Consider the following 19,470-nt stretch of genomic DNA (forward strand, 5'->3'; position numbering starts at 1 on the left):
TTAAACATTTATTTTGTTGTCAGCAATTTGTCTTTTATGCTGTAGTTCTGGAAAGCGACACTGAGGATACCAAGGCTGAGCTGTGTGAGCCATGGAGTTTGTGTGGATGATAGCGGGTGTTTGGGCTCAGGGAGACTTTGATCCATTTTCTAGGTTCAGCTCTTGCCCGGCCTCCTTCCCCTGCTCTCTCTGTACCTTCCCCTCCGGTTAAGTGGCAGCTGCAGCCCTTCCCCAGGATCCACTTCCTGAGGCGCCATGAAATCCTCTTGACCCATCTTCCTCAAATTCTATCCCAGAGTCCCCTGCTGCAACCTTTTGGCAAAAGACTCTCAAAAGTGTGCAAATATTTATCAATCAATTCCTGGACCTGCCTAGGGCCTTCTGGCTAATAATCCATCTGTTTATCTGGCTCTCTGGGGATATCACCATCCCTTTCTGCTCAAGGAATTCACTGCATTTTTACCAGTGAGCCTTACACCTTACACAGACACACACACACAGAGTGCCTTCCTGTAGGAGAAAGTTTTCCTGCTAAAAATTTGTGGCCAGGTTGTTTTGAGATTATCTACTGTGGCTGAACAGGATTTGGCTCCTGAACGCGTACAGATGGTTCAGCGTACAGATGGTTCAAGTTCAAGGTCAAAGGTTGACGGTGCTAAGAGGGTGGAAATGGGAATCAGCTGTGGTATTCAGGAGGCTGACCTCGGGGAGGCCCTTGGGTTTTTGGGAACCTACTCTTGGAAGGCATTTCTGGAGACAGGGCTGTTTTTTACAAGGTGGAATTGTCCCTAGGCTCTCTTACTCTGCTTACCAGCTCCCCGGGCGATTGCTCCTGCTGTTACTGCCCTTGGTTTCATTGGATGGCTCACGTGATAATGGGGCCCCCACCCCCAGCCCACCACCATCGCATCCCCTTCCCTGTTTAAGCATTGCCTCCTAAAATGCAACGAATCCAGACGGGGGATTCTGTACCCCTGCATATCCACTTGAGTGAATTCTTCCGATGCTCTTTCTCCTCTAAGTGGATTGAAAGAGAGATACGACTGGGGAGGGAGACAGAGTGGGGGCATTCAAGAAGAAAAACCAACAGGTTGGAACCAGGAGGCCCAGGTTTGTTTTTGTTTTCCTGGCTGGTTTTGCCTAACCTCCCATCCATGGGACTCTGAAAACACAGCCCTATACGTCAGTTATAGTCAATCGACTTTGGGTCTCAGCCCAGGGAGCCAAGCAGATACATGACAGAAGTTAGTTAAAACTCAAGTTATTTAAAATGTTTAAATGGCATTTTAAACACTGACGTTATCAACAGCCTCCATGGTATGCCATTTTTAAGCTGCTTGTGCATTTGTTATTATATAAATACTTCATATGATGCAGTCTGTCCCATCGACTCCTAGCAGCGTTAAGTCTTGGCACTGAAAAATGAAAACAAAGAAACCCATCACTCACTGTTTGTCATTGTATGGCTATAGAATGTTCAGAAAAAGAAGTAACATTATCTCCATCACCCTATCTAGCCCATTGCCAATAAACAACTATGTATTTAATTATTGCTTTTGAAGTTTTATCCATTTGCTTGAAAGGCAGTGAGAGAGAGAATTTTGCATCTGCTGATTTGTTCTCCAAATGGAATGGTTGCAATAGTGAGGGCTGAGCCGAAAAAAAAAAAAAAGTCAGAGCTAGAAACTCCAGCCAGGTCTTCCGTGTGGGTAACAGGGTCCAAGTACTTGGGTCAACATTTGCTGTCTTCCCAGGCACATGAGCAGGGAGCTGGAGAAGCAGGGCAAACATCCAGAAATCAAACTGGTACTTGACATGGGATTCTGGCATTGGCAGCTTAAGTTACTATCCCACAACATCCAGTCCCAATAAAGCAGTGAAGAAAGTTTATTTAATCACTTACTAATGATTGATAGACATACAGATTTCAAATTCTACAGAAATTGTCACCCACTCTCCTGAAATGTAACTCATTAGACTTCCACATGTAGCGTTGGGAGTGCTGCGTTTACACCTAACCCTGGCCCATGTGCTTGCTACCTGCTGAGGTCTTCCAGGTAGCAGAATGTTGGTGGTCAAGCTGAGAACTGCGAAGCACAAATGCACAGAAGGACCAGGCTGTCTTTCATGAACCAGGTGGTCACTTGCAGACCCCCCTCTAAAAGTAAAAGACCATGTCAGTGGTCATGATTAGCACAGCATTTAATACACTATTTAAGACACCACCAGCCCATATGGGTGTACTTGCTTGGTTCCTGCCACCTAGATGAGATATCCAGATGGGATTCAAGGTTCTAGGTTTCACCATGACCCAGCCTGGCTATTGCAAACATCTTTCTCCCTCTCTTTCTTTCAAATAAATAAATGAAAAATATGTTAAAGTCCCCTTTAGAAAATAGCGAGCCTCGCATCGGTTGAGGCATCCCAGTGATAGTCAATATCGAGAAAGGTACTTGAACATTTATTCTGCACCAGATTTTGGGTCCAGTGTCTGTCCCTGAGATGAGTCAGCATCGGTCTCTGATACTCATGGATAAAACAGACAAGGAAACAGACAAGTGACAATTGAGCCGACTAAGTATCAAGGTGGACTTCCTTTTCTGACAATGTCTGGAACTTCCTGCCGCATGACACATGGAAGTGTTAGAAGCAAAACAACAAATAACCTTTAGATGAACAATGGAGGGACCCAGTGAGGGCGGACCTGGGGCGGTAGCCTAGCAGTTTGAGTCCTCGCCTTACAAGCCTTGCAAAGGGCCAGGATCCCAGGTGGGCACCGATTTGTGTCCCAGCCCCACTTTCCCTTCCAGCTCCCTGCTTGTGGCCTGGGAAGGCAGTCAAGGATGGCCCAAAGCCTTGGGACCCTGCACCCGCGTGGGAGACCCAGAAGAAGCTCCTGGCTTCAGATCAGCTCAGCTCCAGGCGTTGCAGCCTCTTGGGGAGTGAATCAACAGACAGAAAATCTTCCTCTCTGTCTCTCCTTCTCTCTGTATATCTGACTTTCCAATAAAAAAATCTTAAAAAAATACGCAAGAGCTTGGGTTTTAGTAGACATATGGGGAAATGAAGTCTTGGGATTGGAGATTTTGAATACAGCTACAATTTTTGAAGGGGTAAGACTTGAATTTATCTTGAATTTATCTGAATTTAGCAGAATGTCTTCTGATCCTTGCAGAATATGAGTGCACAGAAGGCTTGTAAGACAGTAAGCCTGTCTCCCCTTGCCTGCCCTCTGCCCTGGGAGTTGTTATGAGCTGTTTTTACTGCTTCCCAGATTCTGGTGAGTCCTGGGATTTTTCTGGCCCACCCTATGCAGAATGTAGCTGCAGAGTATCAAACTTCCTAGCTGTGGTGGGGAATTGGCTCCTAAGCAACAGGCCTTACAATTTGCACTGCAGTTGTGGGCCTGTGTGTGTGTGTGTGTGGTGTGTATCATCCTTTTGGATGGTATGACAAAAAAAGCAAAGGAAGTTGGTATGTTCTTGTCATTCATGCAAGTTTACAAAGTCAAGGTAGTTCATGGTGTCTTTCAAGTAGAATCAATCAGATGTTGGTTGCCCTTACCGTCTCTCGTATATACAAGCTTGACAAAGGCTACTCACTGGGTCTGTACACTATAGGCTTAAACCTAGCAAGACAGGAAAAAAGCCCATTTCCCCAAATGGCTCAAACTAAAATCCCAGAATTGGGTCTTGTTACTGATTGGCCCAACGTGGGTCCTATGTTCATCCTTGAGCCAGTCATTGTTGCTAGACCTTGGCATACTCTGGCTGGCTTATACCATTTTGGCCGTATTTCTGGAATGTCATAAGGCCAATTCCATTAATATCACATGCTCGAGAAATTCCAGGTCTTGTTGGAAAAGAAAGATGGGAAGCAGGTATGAGAAAGCAGCAAACCAAGGCCTTGACACAGTCTGTTTTCCTAGACCGGGGAGAGCATGAGGAGGCCAGATACCTGAAGGCAAGTCCCCTCTGGGGAGAGAGAGCAGAAAGCAGAGCAGAGATCAGGGTGAGGAGAGCCCATCACATCCTTTAGGTCTAGGCCTGGTTGATGTCTTGGTCTTTTTTTTATAACAGAACAATTTTGCAATTGTGGGCAGGAAGGAAATCGGTAGTGTTGTGAATACTGGGTCCTGGAAATGTTCTCAAGGCATTAGGCCCTGGTTCCTTTTCAGCTCTACAACACTTGAGTGAAGGTTGAAGAGGAGGCTGGTTGTGACTCTTCTGGTGGGCCTCACCAGGACCTAGTTCATGAATAGGAAATAGATGGTGGAGGCCCTGGTCTCAGGGTCTAGGACCACCAATGACTTCCTGTGTAATCACAGCTTGGTACTGCTGGGCCTTAGCTTCCCAGTGTGCACAATGGACTAGATCAGGTCCTTCTTATCAGGTCAATGTCAAGATGCCTTTAATGATCTGTTTCAACATGTCATTGCCTTCCACACACCTTCACTTGAGTTGTTACTGCTTTAAAGTTTTCTCAAATATATATATTTAAACATATATAAATATGCATTTATATTTACTTATAGTATATTTATAAACATATATTTAATCTATGTATTAGATATACATATTTATTGGAAAGCCAGGATCATAGAGAGCGAGACAGAGAAAGATTTTGTCTACCAGTTCACGCCCACAAGTGCTGGCCCATACTGAAGCCAGGAGCCAGGAGCTTCATCTGGGTCTCCCACATGAGTCTAGGGTCCCAGACACTTGGACTATCTTCTGTTGCCTTTTCTAGGCTACCAGCAGAGAGTTGGACTGGGCGTGGAGCATCTGCTACATGATTGGTGCCCATATGAGATGCTGGTGTCACATCCTGCTATGCCACAATGCTGGCTGCTATTTTAAGTTTTTACTTTGTCTATTGTTTTCCAATGAAAAAATATGTAGTCACCACAGATCAAGTCATTGCTGTGTCTTTAATAATCTTTTACATCCCTGATTTTTTCCCCCATCCATTCCTGTGTTTCTTTTTGGTGATTTTCTTGAGTTCTTTCGTTCCCATCCAGGCCATAGGAGGGGGTTTCAAACAGCTTACAGCAAAATGGAATTCAAAGATACCATGCATTTTTCATGAATTTCTGAAGCCCCTCATATGTTGGAAGTTTCTGCTTGGGGTTCACTTCCCTTTCATGATCCAAAAAGTTAATTCTGCCAAAGTTGTTCTGCCACTGCCAAAGTAGGTTTGAATCAGAAGACAAAGATGGCATCTGTACATTTAAAATAAATGAATATTAAAAATATTTATTCAGAAGGTAGAGATGGAAAGAGATCAAGACAGAGAGCTTCATCTATTTGTTATGTCCCCACATGCCTACAATGCCTGTGGAATGGGAACGGGAAGGGGCCAAGGCTAGGAGCTGGGCATTCAGCCCAGGCCTCCCACGTGGGAGGCAGTTATCACTGCTTCTTGCTAGGTCTGCATTAGCAGGAAGCTGGAGTGAGAACTGGAGCTAAAGCTGGGGAGGAGTTCCCTCACTGAGATGTGACACACAGGTGTCCGCTAGTCTGCCCACCCGAGCACTCTGACTGATGTCTCACCGTTCTAGCTGGGAGTCACTGCCTCCCCAGGGTAGAGGACACCCACGACCAATTGTTTCTGCTAAAATGGTGGAGATGTGATGAACCTCTTCCTTCTCCATCCACCTGGTTACTGGTTAAATGAGTTTAACCAGGTGACTTGTCACTAAGCAAGAAAGCACAGTCAGGGGAGAAACAACTCCCGGGGTATGCCAAGATGTTGGTTATACCTGTCAACCTGACACGGTTGCTCTAATTTACTGCCTCTCAAGTTTTTCATTAATGAAAACCATAGAGAACTGTCCATCAGACCTTTATAGTTATCATGGTCTGGGAGTCAGAAACAAGGTATTAGAGGAATTTGGGGGAAAAATGTATCTATCAAGGCTACCTCCAAGGTATCTGTGGAATCTGCCTGCTTCTTTACTGCCACCACTTAGGTCCAAGCTACCATCTTCTTTCACCTGCTCAACAAAGGGAGCTTACTGCCATCCTCACTCTATTCACCACATTCTGTATGCGGTAGCCAGAGATATTGAAAAAATCTGAACTGTGAGACAGGCCGTACAGTGTAGTGTGTAACCCACAACTTGATCCACCTGCATCCCATTTCAGAGTGCCTGGAATGGAATTTTGTGTTTTTTTTAATATTTATTCATTTTTGTTACAAAGTCAGAAATACAGAGAAGAGGAGAGATAGAGAAGATCTTCCGTCCAATGGTTCATGCCCCAAGCGAGTGCAACGACCGCTGCTGTGCCAAAGCCAGGAACCAGGAACTTCCTCCAGGTCTCCCACACGCGTGCAGGATCCCAAAGGATTGGGCCGTCTTGGACTGCTTTCCCAGGCCACAAGCAGGGAGCTGGATGGGAAGTGGAGCTGCCGGGACTAGAACCGGCGCCCATATGGGATCCTGGCACGTTCAAGGCGAGGATCTTAACCGCTAGGCCATGCCGCCGGGCCCTGGAATGGAGTTTTGACTCTGATTCTGTGCTAGCTCCCTGCTAATGTACCTGGGAGACAGCAGGTCATGGCCCAAGGACTTGAGTTCCTGCAGACCTACCTTTGGCTTAGCCCTAGCTGTTGCATGTATTTGGGCATGAATCAGCAGACTGGAAATCTCTGTCTGTCTCTATCCGTCTTTCAAATAAATAAATATGCACTTTAAAAAAGTAAACAAATAGGGCCCGGCACGGTGGCGCAAGTGGTTAAGGTCCTCGCCTTGCACGCCCAGGATCCCATATGGACGCCAGTTCTAATCCCGGCAGCCCCGCTTCCCTTCCAGCTCCCTGCCTGTGGCCCTGGAAAGCAGTCGAGGACAGCCCAAAGCTTTGAGACCCTGCACCCGCGTGGGAGACCCGGAGGAGGCTCCTGGCTTCGGATCGACATAGCATCGGCCGTTGTGCTCACTTGGGGAGTGAATCATCGGATGGAGGACCTTCCTCTCTGTCTCTCCTCTCTGTATATCCGCCTTCCCAATAAAAATAAAATAAATCTTTTAAAAAAAAAAGTAAACAAATAATCATAGCTTATGTAGATGGCTGAAGTGGTGACAACGCAGATATCCATTTCACTTCCCATAAGTGAATTTAAAAAGTAGAATATCTATACAAGGGAGTATTATTTAGGAAATAAAGATAATGATGCATGCTATAGCATGGATCAATGTTGAAACATCATGTTACGTGTAATAATCCAGTCACAAAAGACAACGTTACTTAGTTCTATTTCTACTTGCGGAATTTTCATATTGAGCAAATCTATGAAGCCAAAAATGCCTACGGCTGAGGTGCTCAAGGAAGTGGGAACAGGAAATGACTGCCAATGAGTGTAAACTCTGTTTTGGATGATAATAAAAATATTCTAAAAACTAGCTTGTGTGGCTGGTTGTGCAGATCTAAATAGTAAATCACACATCACTGAACTATTCACTTTATTCATATTTTAATATTTATTATCTTATTTTGAAAGGTAGAGTGATGGAAAGACAGAAATCTTCTATCTTCTGGTTCACTCTTCAAATGGACACAAAGTCTGAAGTCAAAGTTATTTTATAAATACCTCCATCCAGGACCTGGCACAATGGCTCAATGGCTAAATCCTCATCTTGCAAGTGCTGCTGTGGCCTGGGAAACAGTCAAGGATGGCCCAGAGTCTTGGGACCTTGCAGCCGTGTGGGAGACTTGGAAGAAGCTCCTGGTTCCTGGCTTCTGATTGGCTCAGCTCAGCCATTACGGCCATTTGAGGAGTGAACTAATGGATGGAACATCTTTCTCTCAGCCTCTCCTTCTCTCCATAAAATCTGATCTACCTTTTTAATAAAAATAAAGACATCTTAATAAATTTTTATTACATCCATCCAGATCTCCCAAGCATTCACTCAGGCCATCCTCTGCTGCATTCCCAGGTGCATCAACAGGGAGCTTGACGGGAAGCAGAGCAGCTGGGACTTGAACCAGTGCTCAAATACAGGATAGCAGCATCATAAGCAATGACTTAAGTTGCTGTGCCACAGCAACCCTGGACCCTGAACTGTAATTGGGTGATATTTTATAGTCTCTATGTTATATCTCTAAAATAAATGACTGAGTATCACTTGGGAGTTACTTTTTAAATGTAAATTTCCTAGTTTTGTTCTAAAGACTATGATTCATTAGACCAGGGGTGTAGTCCAGGAACTTGCATTCTAAATCTTTCAGGTAATTCTTACATGGGGTGATTCAGAAGTTACACCTTGAAAAACAATCCTGGAGACTTAGGTGTCCAATAACTTCTGCCACAAAAAGATGACAATAGTTACGTTAGCTGGCAAGTATTGAGTACTTACTATGTGGTAAGTGCTGTTTTAAGTGCTTTGTCTGTGATCCTGAGACATACTGCTTCCTCATCACCATGTGCATGCAGGGACACTAAGGCATAAAGAAGTTCAGGCATCTGGGCTAGTCGGGGGGGCAGAATGTCAGCCCCAGACACTGTGCTAGGAAGCTCTGCCTGAGACAATGAGAAGAGCCTGGGTTGGCTTGAATTGGCTTGGCTGGTTTTGCCATTGTAGCTAAGAAGGAAGGGTGGAGAGCTGAAGGGAAGGAAATCATAATGGAGCAAGCCATGTGATTTCTCTCCTTTGAAGCTAGAGACTCCACAAAATATGTGAGGTACCTGAGGAGGAAGAAAACAGATTCTCAGAGACTAAGTGACCAGCCTCAGGTCACACACAGAGGTGGTTTTCCTTCTATGCTCATTAAGCAGCTACCATTGTGGACGTACAGCCTATTTAGCACATTTGATTAAAAAAAGCGACTTGATTCTAGACATTCCTGATGCACAGAACATTCAGCAGAGGGCCTTCTCATTGGGAAAGTGACACAGTCAAAGACTGGAGAGTTAGTTTCGGCATCGTCAGGACCCAATCAGGTAACAACACCAGGCCTGGGTAGCAGGACCTACCCGTCAGCTCCATCAGTCCAACTCTTGGAAAAAGTGAAACTCAACTGGTGTTGGATGACCTTGCAACATGCATTCGAGAGTATGTGTTCCTGGAAAACCACCTAAGATTGACTGACATTTCATCTGCTACCTGCCTCTTGGCTGTGTGCAGGGCAGTGAAGTAAAAGGCTTTATAAAGTCAGATGGTGAAGGCACTGTGGTGCAGGCCAAAGAATGACTGGATACAGGATTCAAAAAGAAAACATGCAAATACCTACTGCAAGGATGGAGAAAAAAAAGAGACAGTCCCATTCACATTGGAGCTTACAGTGGAACAGTCACACAGAATTGCAGCAGACAAATAATTATGAGTGAGGAGTCTTACAAAGGCCATAGGCCAAGAACGATAATGAATAATGGAGGAATCACTACTCTACTATTGATTAGATGGCCAAGGAAAGCCTGTGTCAAGAAGTGATATATGAGCTAAGACGTAAAGGAGAAGAAACCATTTATACCAAGAATAGGTACTCACTGTTTGCAGTGAGCTTGGGGTGAGGATGGCCAACATGAGCAAGAGGTGAGTCTGGAGAGACGAGCAGAGATCAGAGGCTTTTATGGACCATCACGTGAAGCCATACTCATTCTACAAATAGTGGGCAGTCCTTTCAAGGGGTTCAAGTAGAGTTAGAGCAACGTCATATATTTCTATGTTTATTTTTTATTTACGTGAAAAGCGGAGCAACAGAGAGAAGGAGGGATCTTCTATCTTCTGCTTCGCTCCCTAAATGCCCACAGAAACTGAGACTAGGCCAAGAGGCCAGGATCTAGAAATGCTAACTGAGTCTCTCACATGGTTGAAACCCAAGTTCTTGAGCCGTCCTTGCGGCCTTCCAGGCAGCAGCAGGAAGTTAGATGGAAAGTGGAGACAGAACTCAATTCAGGAACTCCAATGTGGAACGCAGACATTTCAATCAGTCTTAACTACTGTGTAAAACACTTGACACACTCCCCCCAATTCTTAATTTTGATGAGGTAAAATTTATTTCTTTTTTATTACCTGCACATTTGCCCACTTCAAAGTCATGGAGATAGGCACCTAGGCTTTCTGCTACAAGTTTTATAGTTTTAGTTCTTACAGATACCCCCCACACACTTATGTTTGAGTCATCCCTCTGTATAAAAATTAATCACTGTTCTTCCCAATCTACATCCTAAGAAGAATCTTGAAGTCCTCTGTTAGGATGATGTACAGTACAACTGCTAATTAGTGTGTATTGACCACTGGGCATGTGTGCTAAGCACCAGATATTAAATAATCTAGGTCACTTCTACCTGTAATTCATTAATTTCAGTCTAAGACAATGCATATACCTGTGTTTTCCTTGTATGTTAAAGGGGATAGCAACAGCTACATTTTTAGGGAGGATGCTGTGCTCGTGTGTGAATATGTCACAAGGCTGAACACGGAGTGGGGACTGCAAGAACAAGCACGTTTCTATTCCTTCATCATGCCCTCTCTGAAGTCAGGGAGAAGGATCTTCTGTCCACGGTACACCCCCCGAGGGGCTGCCGTGGCCAGAGCTAAGCTGATTCAAAGCTAGGAGCTTCTTCTGGGTCTCCCATGTGGGTGCAGGGTCCCAAGGCTTTGGGCCATCCTATGCTGCTTTCCCAGGCCACAAGCAGGGAGCTGGAGGGGAAGCGGAGCAGCTGGCACTCAAAGTCGATATGGGATCCTGGCCCATGTAAAGCGAGGACATTAGCCATTGGGCTACAGCACTGGGCCCTCATTTCCTTTCTTATCCTCAAACTCAAATGTTATTTCCTGACTCAGTTGGTTCCCTCTGCTTGAAAGCTCTGTTTTTTTTTTTTCTTTCTTTCTTTTAAAAAATATATTTGACACTAGAGAGATAATTATCCACAAGCCAGAAACTCAATCCAGGACTCTCAATTGTGCGACAGCCATCACTACCACCTGTTAGGGTTTGCATTGGCTGGGAGCTAGAATCAGGGACTGGACCCAGGAATTGAACCCAGGCACTGTGGAAATGCACACACTGTTCCTGTAGACCAAACAGCTACTCTTGATCCGTGTCATTCCCTAATCACCCCGACCTGCTACTGCTATCCTTTCCCCAAGCAGTTCTTTTCCATCATGCATGCTGTTTGATTTTCTTCATGAATTTGCATTTCCTGGTACTTTCATTTAATATTCTTAGGGTTAATTTTTAAGCACTTCTAAAAAACACTTTCCACACATGACTGAAGCCACGTGCTGCTTCACACTTATGTATGACTCTCCAAACCTCACACGTGTGATGTGTAGCACTTGCCAATTTTTGTGACGTGGACACTCCCACGGGGAGGGATTTCAAGTTACCAACCTGAGGTCACTAGATATCATCTAGTTATCAACTGATGGGAAGCGACAGTCCGCATTCAATAAAGTTAAAGAATAAACAAATGGGGGCCCAGCGCGATGGCGCAAGTGGTTAAGGTCCTCGCCTTGCACGCCCAGGATCCCATATGGGCGCTGGTTCTAATCCTGGCAGCTCCATTTCCCATCCAGCTTCCTGCTTGTGGCCTGGGAAAGCAGTCGAGGACGGCCCAAAGCTTTGGGACCCTGCACCCGCGTGGGAGACCCAGAAGAGGCTCCTGGCTTTGGATTGGCTCAGCTCCAGTCCGTCGCGGCCGCCTGGGGAGTGAATCATTGGAGGGAAGATTTTCCTCTCTGTCTTTCCTCTGTGTATATCCGCCTTTTCAATAAAAATAAATACTACACTTGATCTTAGCCAAAAGGCCGAGAAGCGATAAATAAAATTAAAAAATAAATAAATAAATAAATAAATCTTAAGAATAAACAAATGAATAAGAATAATATTCTTTAAAAGCATAAAAGGCAAACATTAGAAGCACGCAAATCACAGTAAAACGAACAGTTCGAAGCTTCTCTCACAAGTGTAGGGCGGTAACTTTCTTCCGTGGTCCTTTCTTCAGCACCTGAGCAATTCCATTCACCTGTGACCCTAGGCACGTGGGGGTGTGTGTGTGGGGGGGTCACCCAACTTTGCCATAATCTTGAGACGTCCCGCTTTCCGTCATCCCACCCTCCCTGCAGCAAGTGTTCTTGGGAGTGGTAGTTTCCACATCGGGCAGCTGCAGCTCCCGCTACGGCGTCCGCCCGACCGCGAAACTACAGCGGGTGGCGCGCAGCGCGCAAGACTCTTCCGCCTCGCCTGTCCCCGCCCCAGCCGCCCGCGCGCCCGCCCTAGGTATCATGGCGGCTCCCTTGGCCCTGGTTCTGGTGGTGGCCGTGACCGTGCGGGCGGCCTTATTCCGCTCTAGTCTGGCCGAGTTCATTTCCGAGCGGGTAGAGGTGGTGTCCCCTCTGAGCTCGTGGAAGCGAGGTGAGGCCACGGGCTGGAGTCGGCGGTCAGGCCCCGGCCTTCGCTGCCCCGACCTCTCTGAATGGGAGTCAGGAGCAGTGGCCGCGAGCGAGTGGAACTGATGGGCTCTTGGGGTTCTGGGGGGACCTGAGGGCGGGGCTGCGGAGGGGCGAGGAGGGGGGGGGAGGTAGAGCTGAGGTCTTCAGGTTTGGGCAGTGGGAGCCAGAATCTGTGTGGGTGGGGACCTGAGGGGGCGTGTCCCGCCCTTTGCCCTCAGTGGAGGTGGTCAGTCGAGGGACTGGCTCCAGAGGCCGGGGGGCTCTGATGCCGCGAGTGCTGACCCTCGGCTTAGGGGCTGGTGTGTGTGAAGGCAGAGATGAGACAGTCTTGCCTCAGTGGTGAGCGTGTGTAGACAGACCCCCTCTTGGGCTTCGACTGGCAGTCAGCTTTCTTTACTCTTCCTTCTTCACTGAAGTTCTAAGCCAAACCTTGTTTAATCCTAGCGCCTGCTGTGAGACGCAGAGCTTGGCTGGGGAAGTTAGGGAGACTAAACCTAGAGGAATAATAATTTATGAGAGTATGTTTCTTGTGGTCGCCCAGTGTCTTCCTTAGTTTTCTGACCCTGAAAAAACTTCATTCCTAGTTTCCTAAGGATATGATATTTCCTTATTAAATTTTACTTGCAAGGCAGATCTGCAGTGGGAGGGAGAGACCTGAAAAGAGAGGTCTTACTGCGTTGGCTCACTCCCCAAATGACGGCAAGAGGCAGAGCTAGGCCAGGTGGATGTCAGGAGCTTCTTCCTGGTCTCCCACATTGGGTGCTGGAGCCCAAGGCTTTCGTCCATCTTCTGTTGCTTTACCGGGGACGTTAGCAGGGAGCTGGATGCGGACTGGAGCAGCGGGGACTGCAGGGGCAGCTGTACCAGCTAAGCCATCATGCAGGCCCAACGGCGTGAATGATTACAACTGACTCTGGAAGGACATAGGATTTGGAAAGAGATATTTGAGAAACAAGGGTTCCAGGCGGCAGGAAATGACCCAGTTAGGAAATGCTCAAGGATGTGAAATTCCCAAAGTAGCTGGAAGGGGGTTAGATGGGGACTAGAGCTGATAAACAGAAAAGTTACTTTCAGCTAAAGTTCCTTATCTGTCACAATGAAGATTTAATCAGGTATGGCTCGGTGAATTTAATGAACTCTGCACCCATGTAGCTGGTACCCAGATTGAGAAACAGCATTACCTGCCTCTCGGGAGACACCCCCCCCCCCCCCCCCCCCCCGTGTTTGAGAGGCAGCGACAGTGAGCGCAAGAGAGCGCTCCCATCTGTGTTTCATTCCCCAAATGCTGGAATAGCCCAGTAAGGCAATCCAGGTGCCCCGTGTCGGTGGAGTGGACTCAGCTACTTAAGCCCTTACTGCCTTTTCCCAGTGTCTGCAGAGCAGGAAGCCCAAGTCGGGAGCCAAAGGTTGGTGCTAAATCCTGGAATTGCAGTGTGGGTGTTAACTGTAAGGCAAAACACCCACCCTAAAATGCTGCAGTTTTTAGTATTTTCCCGTAGACATTCTGAAAGGTGAATGGCATAATGAATGGGAGTTTTATGAGTAATTATAGTTGAGGTAACTTTCTGAAGATACTATATAGCAGGTAGGCCTGTCAATGTGCCTTTTCTTATTTAGCTCTCACAGTAATTCCATGTGGTAGGGGTGTTATTTTCTCTGTTTTACGAAGGATGGAGCTGGGGTTGAGGGCGTGTTACCTGCCCAGGTTTGCCAGTTAGTGAAGGGATTGAAACCACTTGGTGCCTGCTTGTTTCTGGTTAGCAGCAGGTCCTGGGCAGTAGGCGGCCTACCTTCCTGTGCTCTGTTAGCACTTTGTACGTTCATCTCTTAAGAGAATTTACTATATTTAGTGGTTTGTTTAGTGTTTCCACTGTCTTGTGAGCTCAGAGGACTGTTTGGTTCACTTCTGAGTTCTGTGCCTGGCATGGAGTGGATGTGTAGAGAAGAAAGCCAACAGTCCGCCTGCTTACGGGATCCAGAGACGAGGCAGTGTTGTGCAGTGGTTCAGGGAGAGGTTTGTGTCTTTTTTGCTCCTCGGTAGCTGTGTGACCTCTCTGATAAGTTGTTTTTTTTTTTTTTTTATCTGTGTAATAGGAAGTTTTGTATCCTATTCAGTGAGATAATCCATGTTGAAGCTCTGTCAAGAAACGGAAAAGGAGAAGATTGTAAGGGTTTGAGTTGGAATACAAGGAAAACCAGTAGTGATCCTGGTTAAAATAGAGGAGTCAAAGGCCGTAGCAATCTTTGATAGTGTGATATCGAAAGGTTTAGGTCCTCGGGTTGGAAGGGAGACCACTTGAGGCAGAGGTGGCAGTGACCTTCAGCTGGGTCTGATTAGGATAATTATTAATTGCTTATTTCTGGGGAGAAGGAATGATATCTGTAAGTAGCTCCTGTCTTCAGCATATACCTTAAAGAAGATATATTAAAAGTCAAGCAATTGTACTAAATCCCCCTAAGCAGAGTGCAGGAAACATCAAGAACTTAAAAGATAGGCATTTTGAAATATTGAAGTAGGAATTCTGATTTCATACAATGTTTAGGTTTTTAGGTGATGAGTTATTTGGGTTAAAGGTTCTGAATCTTAAGAATAGATTTTGATGACTGTAATGTGGACTGATTTATTTTTTTTTAAATCACAAATGACAAGTTTACCTGATTTGTTTTTAAATATTTATTCTACTTGAAAGAATTAAAATGAGAAACTGAGAGGTCTTCATCTGTTGGTTCACTCCCCGCCAGTGGCTGCCACAGCCAGGGCTGGGCTGAAGCTTGGAGCTAGGATTTGTTTCCTAGTCCTCCAACTGAGTGATAAGGTCCAAGGACTTGGTCATCCACCACTGTGTCCTCAGGCTGTAAGCAGGGAGCTAGATTAGAAGTGGAGCAGCTGGGACTAGAACCAGCACCTGCATGGGATGCTGGCGTCACCAGTTGAGGATTAGCCTGTCTGCCAGTGCTCTGGCCCCAACTGTTTTTTCTTTTTAGAATGAAGATAAATGGACAGTTGTATAGTTGGAAGGGATGATGGATGTATTTAGACAGCTGAAGGTTTTAAGTTTGCATTGTCAGTTGTTTCCTAGGCAATGAGAGAACCCCAACTCAGACTGGTCAGATATGTGGTTTTTTTTTTTTTTACCTTCATCCCTGGCATGATGGAAAGACGGATACTGACTTCAGGGTTAGTTGGATCCAGAGAGTCAGTGATCTCATCAGGACTAATTATTTCTCCCGGTCAGCACTGACTGTCTCATGGAAGGCCCTTCCCAGCTGTGGACAGGAATGGCTAGTAGCTTTGGAATTACTACCCTCAGGGCCAAGTCCGGTGGAAAGGTGGCAACTGTTTTCAAGGAACACAGCAGAAGCTCTGATTGAATCACACAGAGTGAACTGATTAAATTGTGTATTTATTTTTGTTTGTTTTTGGGAGGGATATCAGGCATCCACAGCTGCACCTGAAATGTGGAAGAAGTGGTATTCCATCCGAAAGATTAGGGTGCTGTTGCTGTCAAAAAGAGGGGAAGGCTGGTGCTGGCCATTCAAAAACAATAGATGTCCACTCATACAGGAATGAGATCTTTGCTGTGTCACCTGTGTCTGCAGACCTGTCTGATAGCTTAATCTGTGAATATATGGAGAGTTAAAATAATACATGAATTTCTTGTTTGAAGTACAGCCTGGGCTTTGCATTATTTTTTTTAAAGTGTTATTTTTTTCATTGGAAAGGCAGAATATGTAAAGATTTATTTTTATTTGAAAGTCGGATATATAGAGATGAGAAAAGACAGAGAAAATGATCTTTCATCTGCTGGTTCAGTTCCTAAGTGGTTGCAGTGGCTGGAGCTGAGCTCAATCTGAAACCAGTAGCCAGGAGGTTCCTCCCGGCTTTCTCTGTGGGTGCATGGTCCCTAGGCTTTGGCCCATCCTCGGTTACTTTTCCAGGCCACAAGCAGGGAGCTGGATGGGAAGCAGGTTTCCTGGGACATGAACTCATGCACATATGGGATCCCAGCACATGCAAGGCAAGCACTTTAGCCCACTAAACTACCACGCTGGGCCCTGGAAAGGCAGATTTATGGAGAAGGAGATAACAGTGAGATCTTTCATCCACTGGTTCCCTCCCCAAGTAGCCACATGGGCTGAAGCTGAGCCGATCTGAAGCCAATAGCCGGGAGATTCTTCTCCCTCTCCAATGTGGTTGCAAGGGTCCAAGCCATTTTCGGTTGCTTTCCCAGGCCACAGGCAGGGAACTGGATGGAAAGTGGAGCAGACAGGATATGAACTGGTGTCCACATGGGATCCTGGGAGTGTGAGGAGAGGATTTAGCCACTGAGCCATTGTGCTGGGCCCAGCCTGGACTTCTCAGTCCAATAAAAATAAGAATTAACACTGGCATAATGCTTTCTATATTTCAGGCACAGTATTAAATAAAGCATTTGGGATGTGTTAATAACACAGTTTACTATGTATAATTGATGATGTAAATGTCATCATTCACCCCATTTTATAGATGAGAAAATTGTGGCACAGAGAGACTGAGTCACATGCTCAGGATCACATAGCTGATGTTTTATGTGAAGAGTTAGCAATCTTTGGGCGTGGCTATTGCACCAGAGTTCACTCTCATGTTTAGAAATCTGTCAAAAACAGTATTGTGGCCTGGTGTAGTAGCCTAGTGGATGAAGTGCTTGCCTTGCATGCACTGGGATCCCATGTGGTCGCCGGTTTCTATCCCAGTGGCCCTGTTTCCCATCCAGCTCCCTGCTTGTGGCCTGGGAAAGCAGTTGAGGATGGCCCAAAGCCTTGGGACCCTGCACCTGCATGGGAAACCCGGAAGAGGTTCCTGGTTCCTAGCTTCGGATCGGCACAGCTCCGACCATTGCGCTCACTTGGGGAGTGAATCATCAGATGGAAGATCTTCCTCTCTGTCTCTCCTCCTCTATGTCTGACTTTGTAATAGCTATAAATAAATCTTAAAAAAAAAAAAAGAAATCACCTTAATATAGTTTATGCCCTTCCTGTAGTTTTAAATGTTAAGAGCAAATGGGAGTTGAGAGCGAGGACTTCCACCTCTTGATTGCTCCTCAGACAGCCTGGGATGGGCCAGCTAATACCAGAAATCAGGAATTCTATTCAGGTCTCTCCCTGGGGTGGTAGGGACAGAACCACTTGGGCCATCATTTTCTGCTTTTCCAGGAAGATAGATTGAAAGCGGAGCAGCCAGGATTCAAGGCTGACACTTCTTTATGGGACACTGGCACTACAAGTAGTGGCTTGGCCCACTGCACCAGAATGCTGGCCCCAGTAGTGGTTTCCTAAGGTTTTTACATTAGCTTGACCTTTCTCCTACATCTGTTATTTGTGAAGTAATACAGAGTAGGGATAATCAAGATAGCAGAAACACATTCCAGGCACTCGCCAGGAAATGTGTGTTAACCAGCTCATCATTGTATAATATCCAGCAAGAGCCTGGCTTAGCGAAGTTACAAGCCCAGACAATTTTCTGAAAGTTTTGCAGCCCATCTTTTAGCTAGATAATGACACATCTCCCTCTGGATTAAAGTAGGTTTGTGGAAAATGGTGTTCCTGAACAGCCACACGCTGGTCGTCCGAAGAGTTGCTTTCGTTACTCTGGGAGAGGATGTGTGGGTGGACTTAGAGACACCTTGTCAGGTGGCCTGAGGAGTCATATTCAGCCTCTCGCGAAGGGCTGCTGGCTGTGACACAGCGACCGGCTGGTGCTGTCCCTCACAGGAGTTTCTGGCCCTGCCTGAGGGCCATGTGGGATCATTTGTAGAGTGCCTGCTCTTGCTCTGTGGTTGCCACAGATTTTTAAACTGATACATTTGTATTGGAAAGGCATATTTACAGAGAGAAAGATAGAAAAAGATCTTCCATCCACTGGTTCATTCATCAAGTGGCTGTAACTGCTGGTGCTGAGCTGATCTGAAGCCAGGAGCTTTTCTGGGTTTACCATGCTGGTGCAAGATTCCAAACTTTGGGCTATCCTCTATTGTTTTCTCAGGCCACAAGCAGGGAGCTGGATAGGAAATAGAACAGCTTGGACATGAACCATGTTTCAGATATCTATATTGGAAAGGCACATTTACAGAGAGAAGGAGAGACAGATCTGTCTACTGGTTCACTGCCCAAGTGGCTGTAACGCCCAGAGCTGAGCTGATCTGAAGCCAGGAGCCAGGAGTTTCCTCAGGGTCTCCCATGTGAGTGCAGGATCCCAAGGCTATGGGCCATCCTTGACTTCTTTCCCATTGCAGCCACTTGAGGAGTGAATCATTGGACGGAAGATCTTTCTGTCTCTCCTCCTCTCTGTACATCTGCCTTTCAAATAAAATAAATAAATCTTAAAAAAAAAAAGTTAGGACCCGGCACGGTGGCGCAAGTGGTTAAGGTCCTCGCCTTGCATGCCCTGGATCCCATATGGGCGCCGGTTCTAATCCCGGCGGCCCCTCTTCCCATCCAGCTCCCTGCTTGTGGCCTGGGAAAGCAGTTGAGGATGGCCCAAAGCTTTGGGACCCTGCACCCGCGTGGGAGACCCGGAAGAGGCTCCTGGTTTTGGATCGGCATAGTATTGGCCATTGTGCTCACTTGGGGAGTGAATCATCGGACGGAAGATCTTCCTCTCTGTCTCTCCTCTCTGTATATCCACCTTCCCAATAAAAATAAAAATAAATCTTAAAAAAAAAAAAGTTATACAGTAAGAGCTTTTCCATTTGTTCGTTTACCCCTCGCATGGCTGCACTAGCAAAGGCTGGTCCAGAATGAAGCCAGGGAGTCACCTAGGTTGCCCATGTGGACGCAGAGCCGAGGAACTTGGGTTATGTTCTGCAGCTTTTCCCAGACCACTATCAGGGAGTTAGATTGGAAGTGGACAATGGGAACACCATTCGGCCCCTACATGGGATGCCAGAGTCATAGTTGGTAGCTTTTCTGACCATGCCATTAGCAGTAGCCCTTGGCTAATTGTTTCATAGTTCATTTTGGGTTTGAGTTTGTCTTGAGACTAAAGTTTTTACCTTTCTAGCAAAAATTGGTGTGAGGGTCAAAGAAGCACCCTT

General features: G+C 46.2%; 1 protein-coding gene and 1 pseudogene across 3 annotated transcripts in view; one reads left to right on the forward strand and one right to left on the reverse strand.

The window, feature by feature from the left end:
* Positions 1–11,612: 11,612 nt before the first annotated feature.
* Positions 11,613–11,764, reverse strand: LOC121157515 (annotated as a pseudogene).
* A 271-nt stretch (positions 11,765–12,035) lies between these two features.
* The window catches only part of PIGU (phosphatidylinositol glycan anchor biosynthesis class U), an 84,938-nt gene continuing 77,503 nt past the window's right edge, over positions 12,036–19,470 (forward strand). For 2 of the 3 annotated variants that reach the window (XR_005884018.1, XM_040981610.1), the window contains exon 1: positions 12,217–12,359. Coding sequence is in view for 2 of the 3 variants with exons in the window: in XM_040981610.1 (XP_040837544.1) it covers positions 12,230–12,359 (130 nt within the window). In the remaining variant the exon portion in view is untranslated. Of the gene's footprint in view, positions 12,360–19,470 lie in introns of all 3 variants that reach the window. The other variant, XM_040981608.1, reaches the window with a different exon arrangement.

Source organism: Ochotona curzoniae, unplaced genomic scaffold (genome assembly GCF_017591425.1).
Source record: "Ochotona curzoniae isolate NIBS_2020 unplaced genomic scaffold, NIBS_Ocur_1.0 contig_3520, whole genome shotgun sequence".
In the NCBI taxonomy this organism is placed as follows: Eukaryota; Metazoa; Chordata; class Mammalia; order Lagomorpha; family Ochotonidae; genus Ochotona; species Ochotona curzoniae.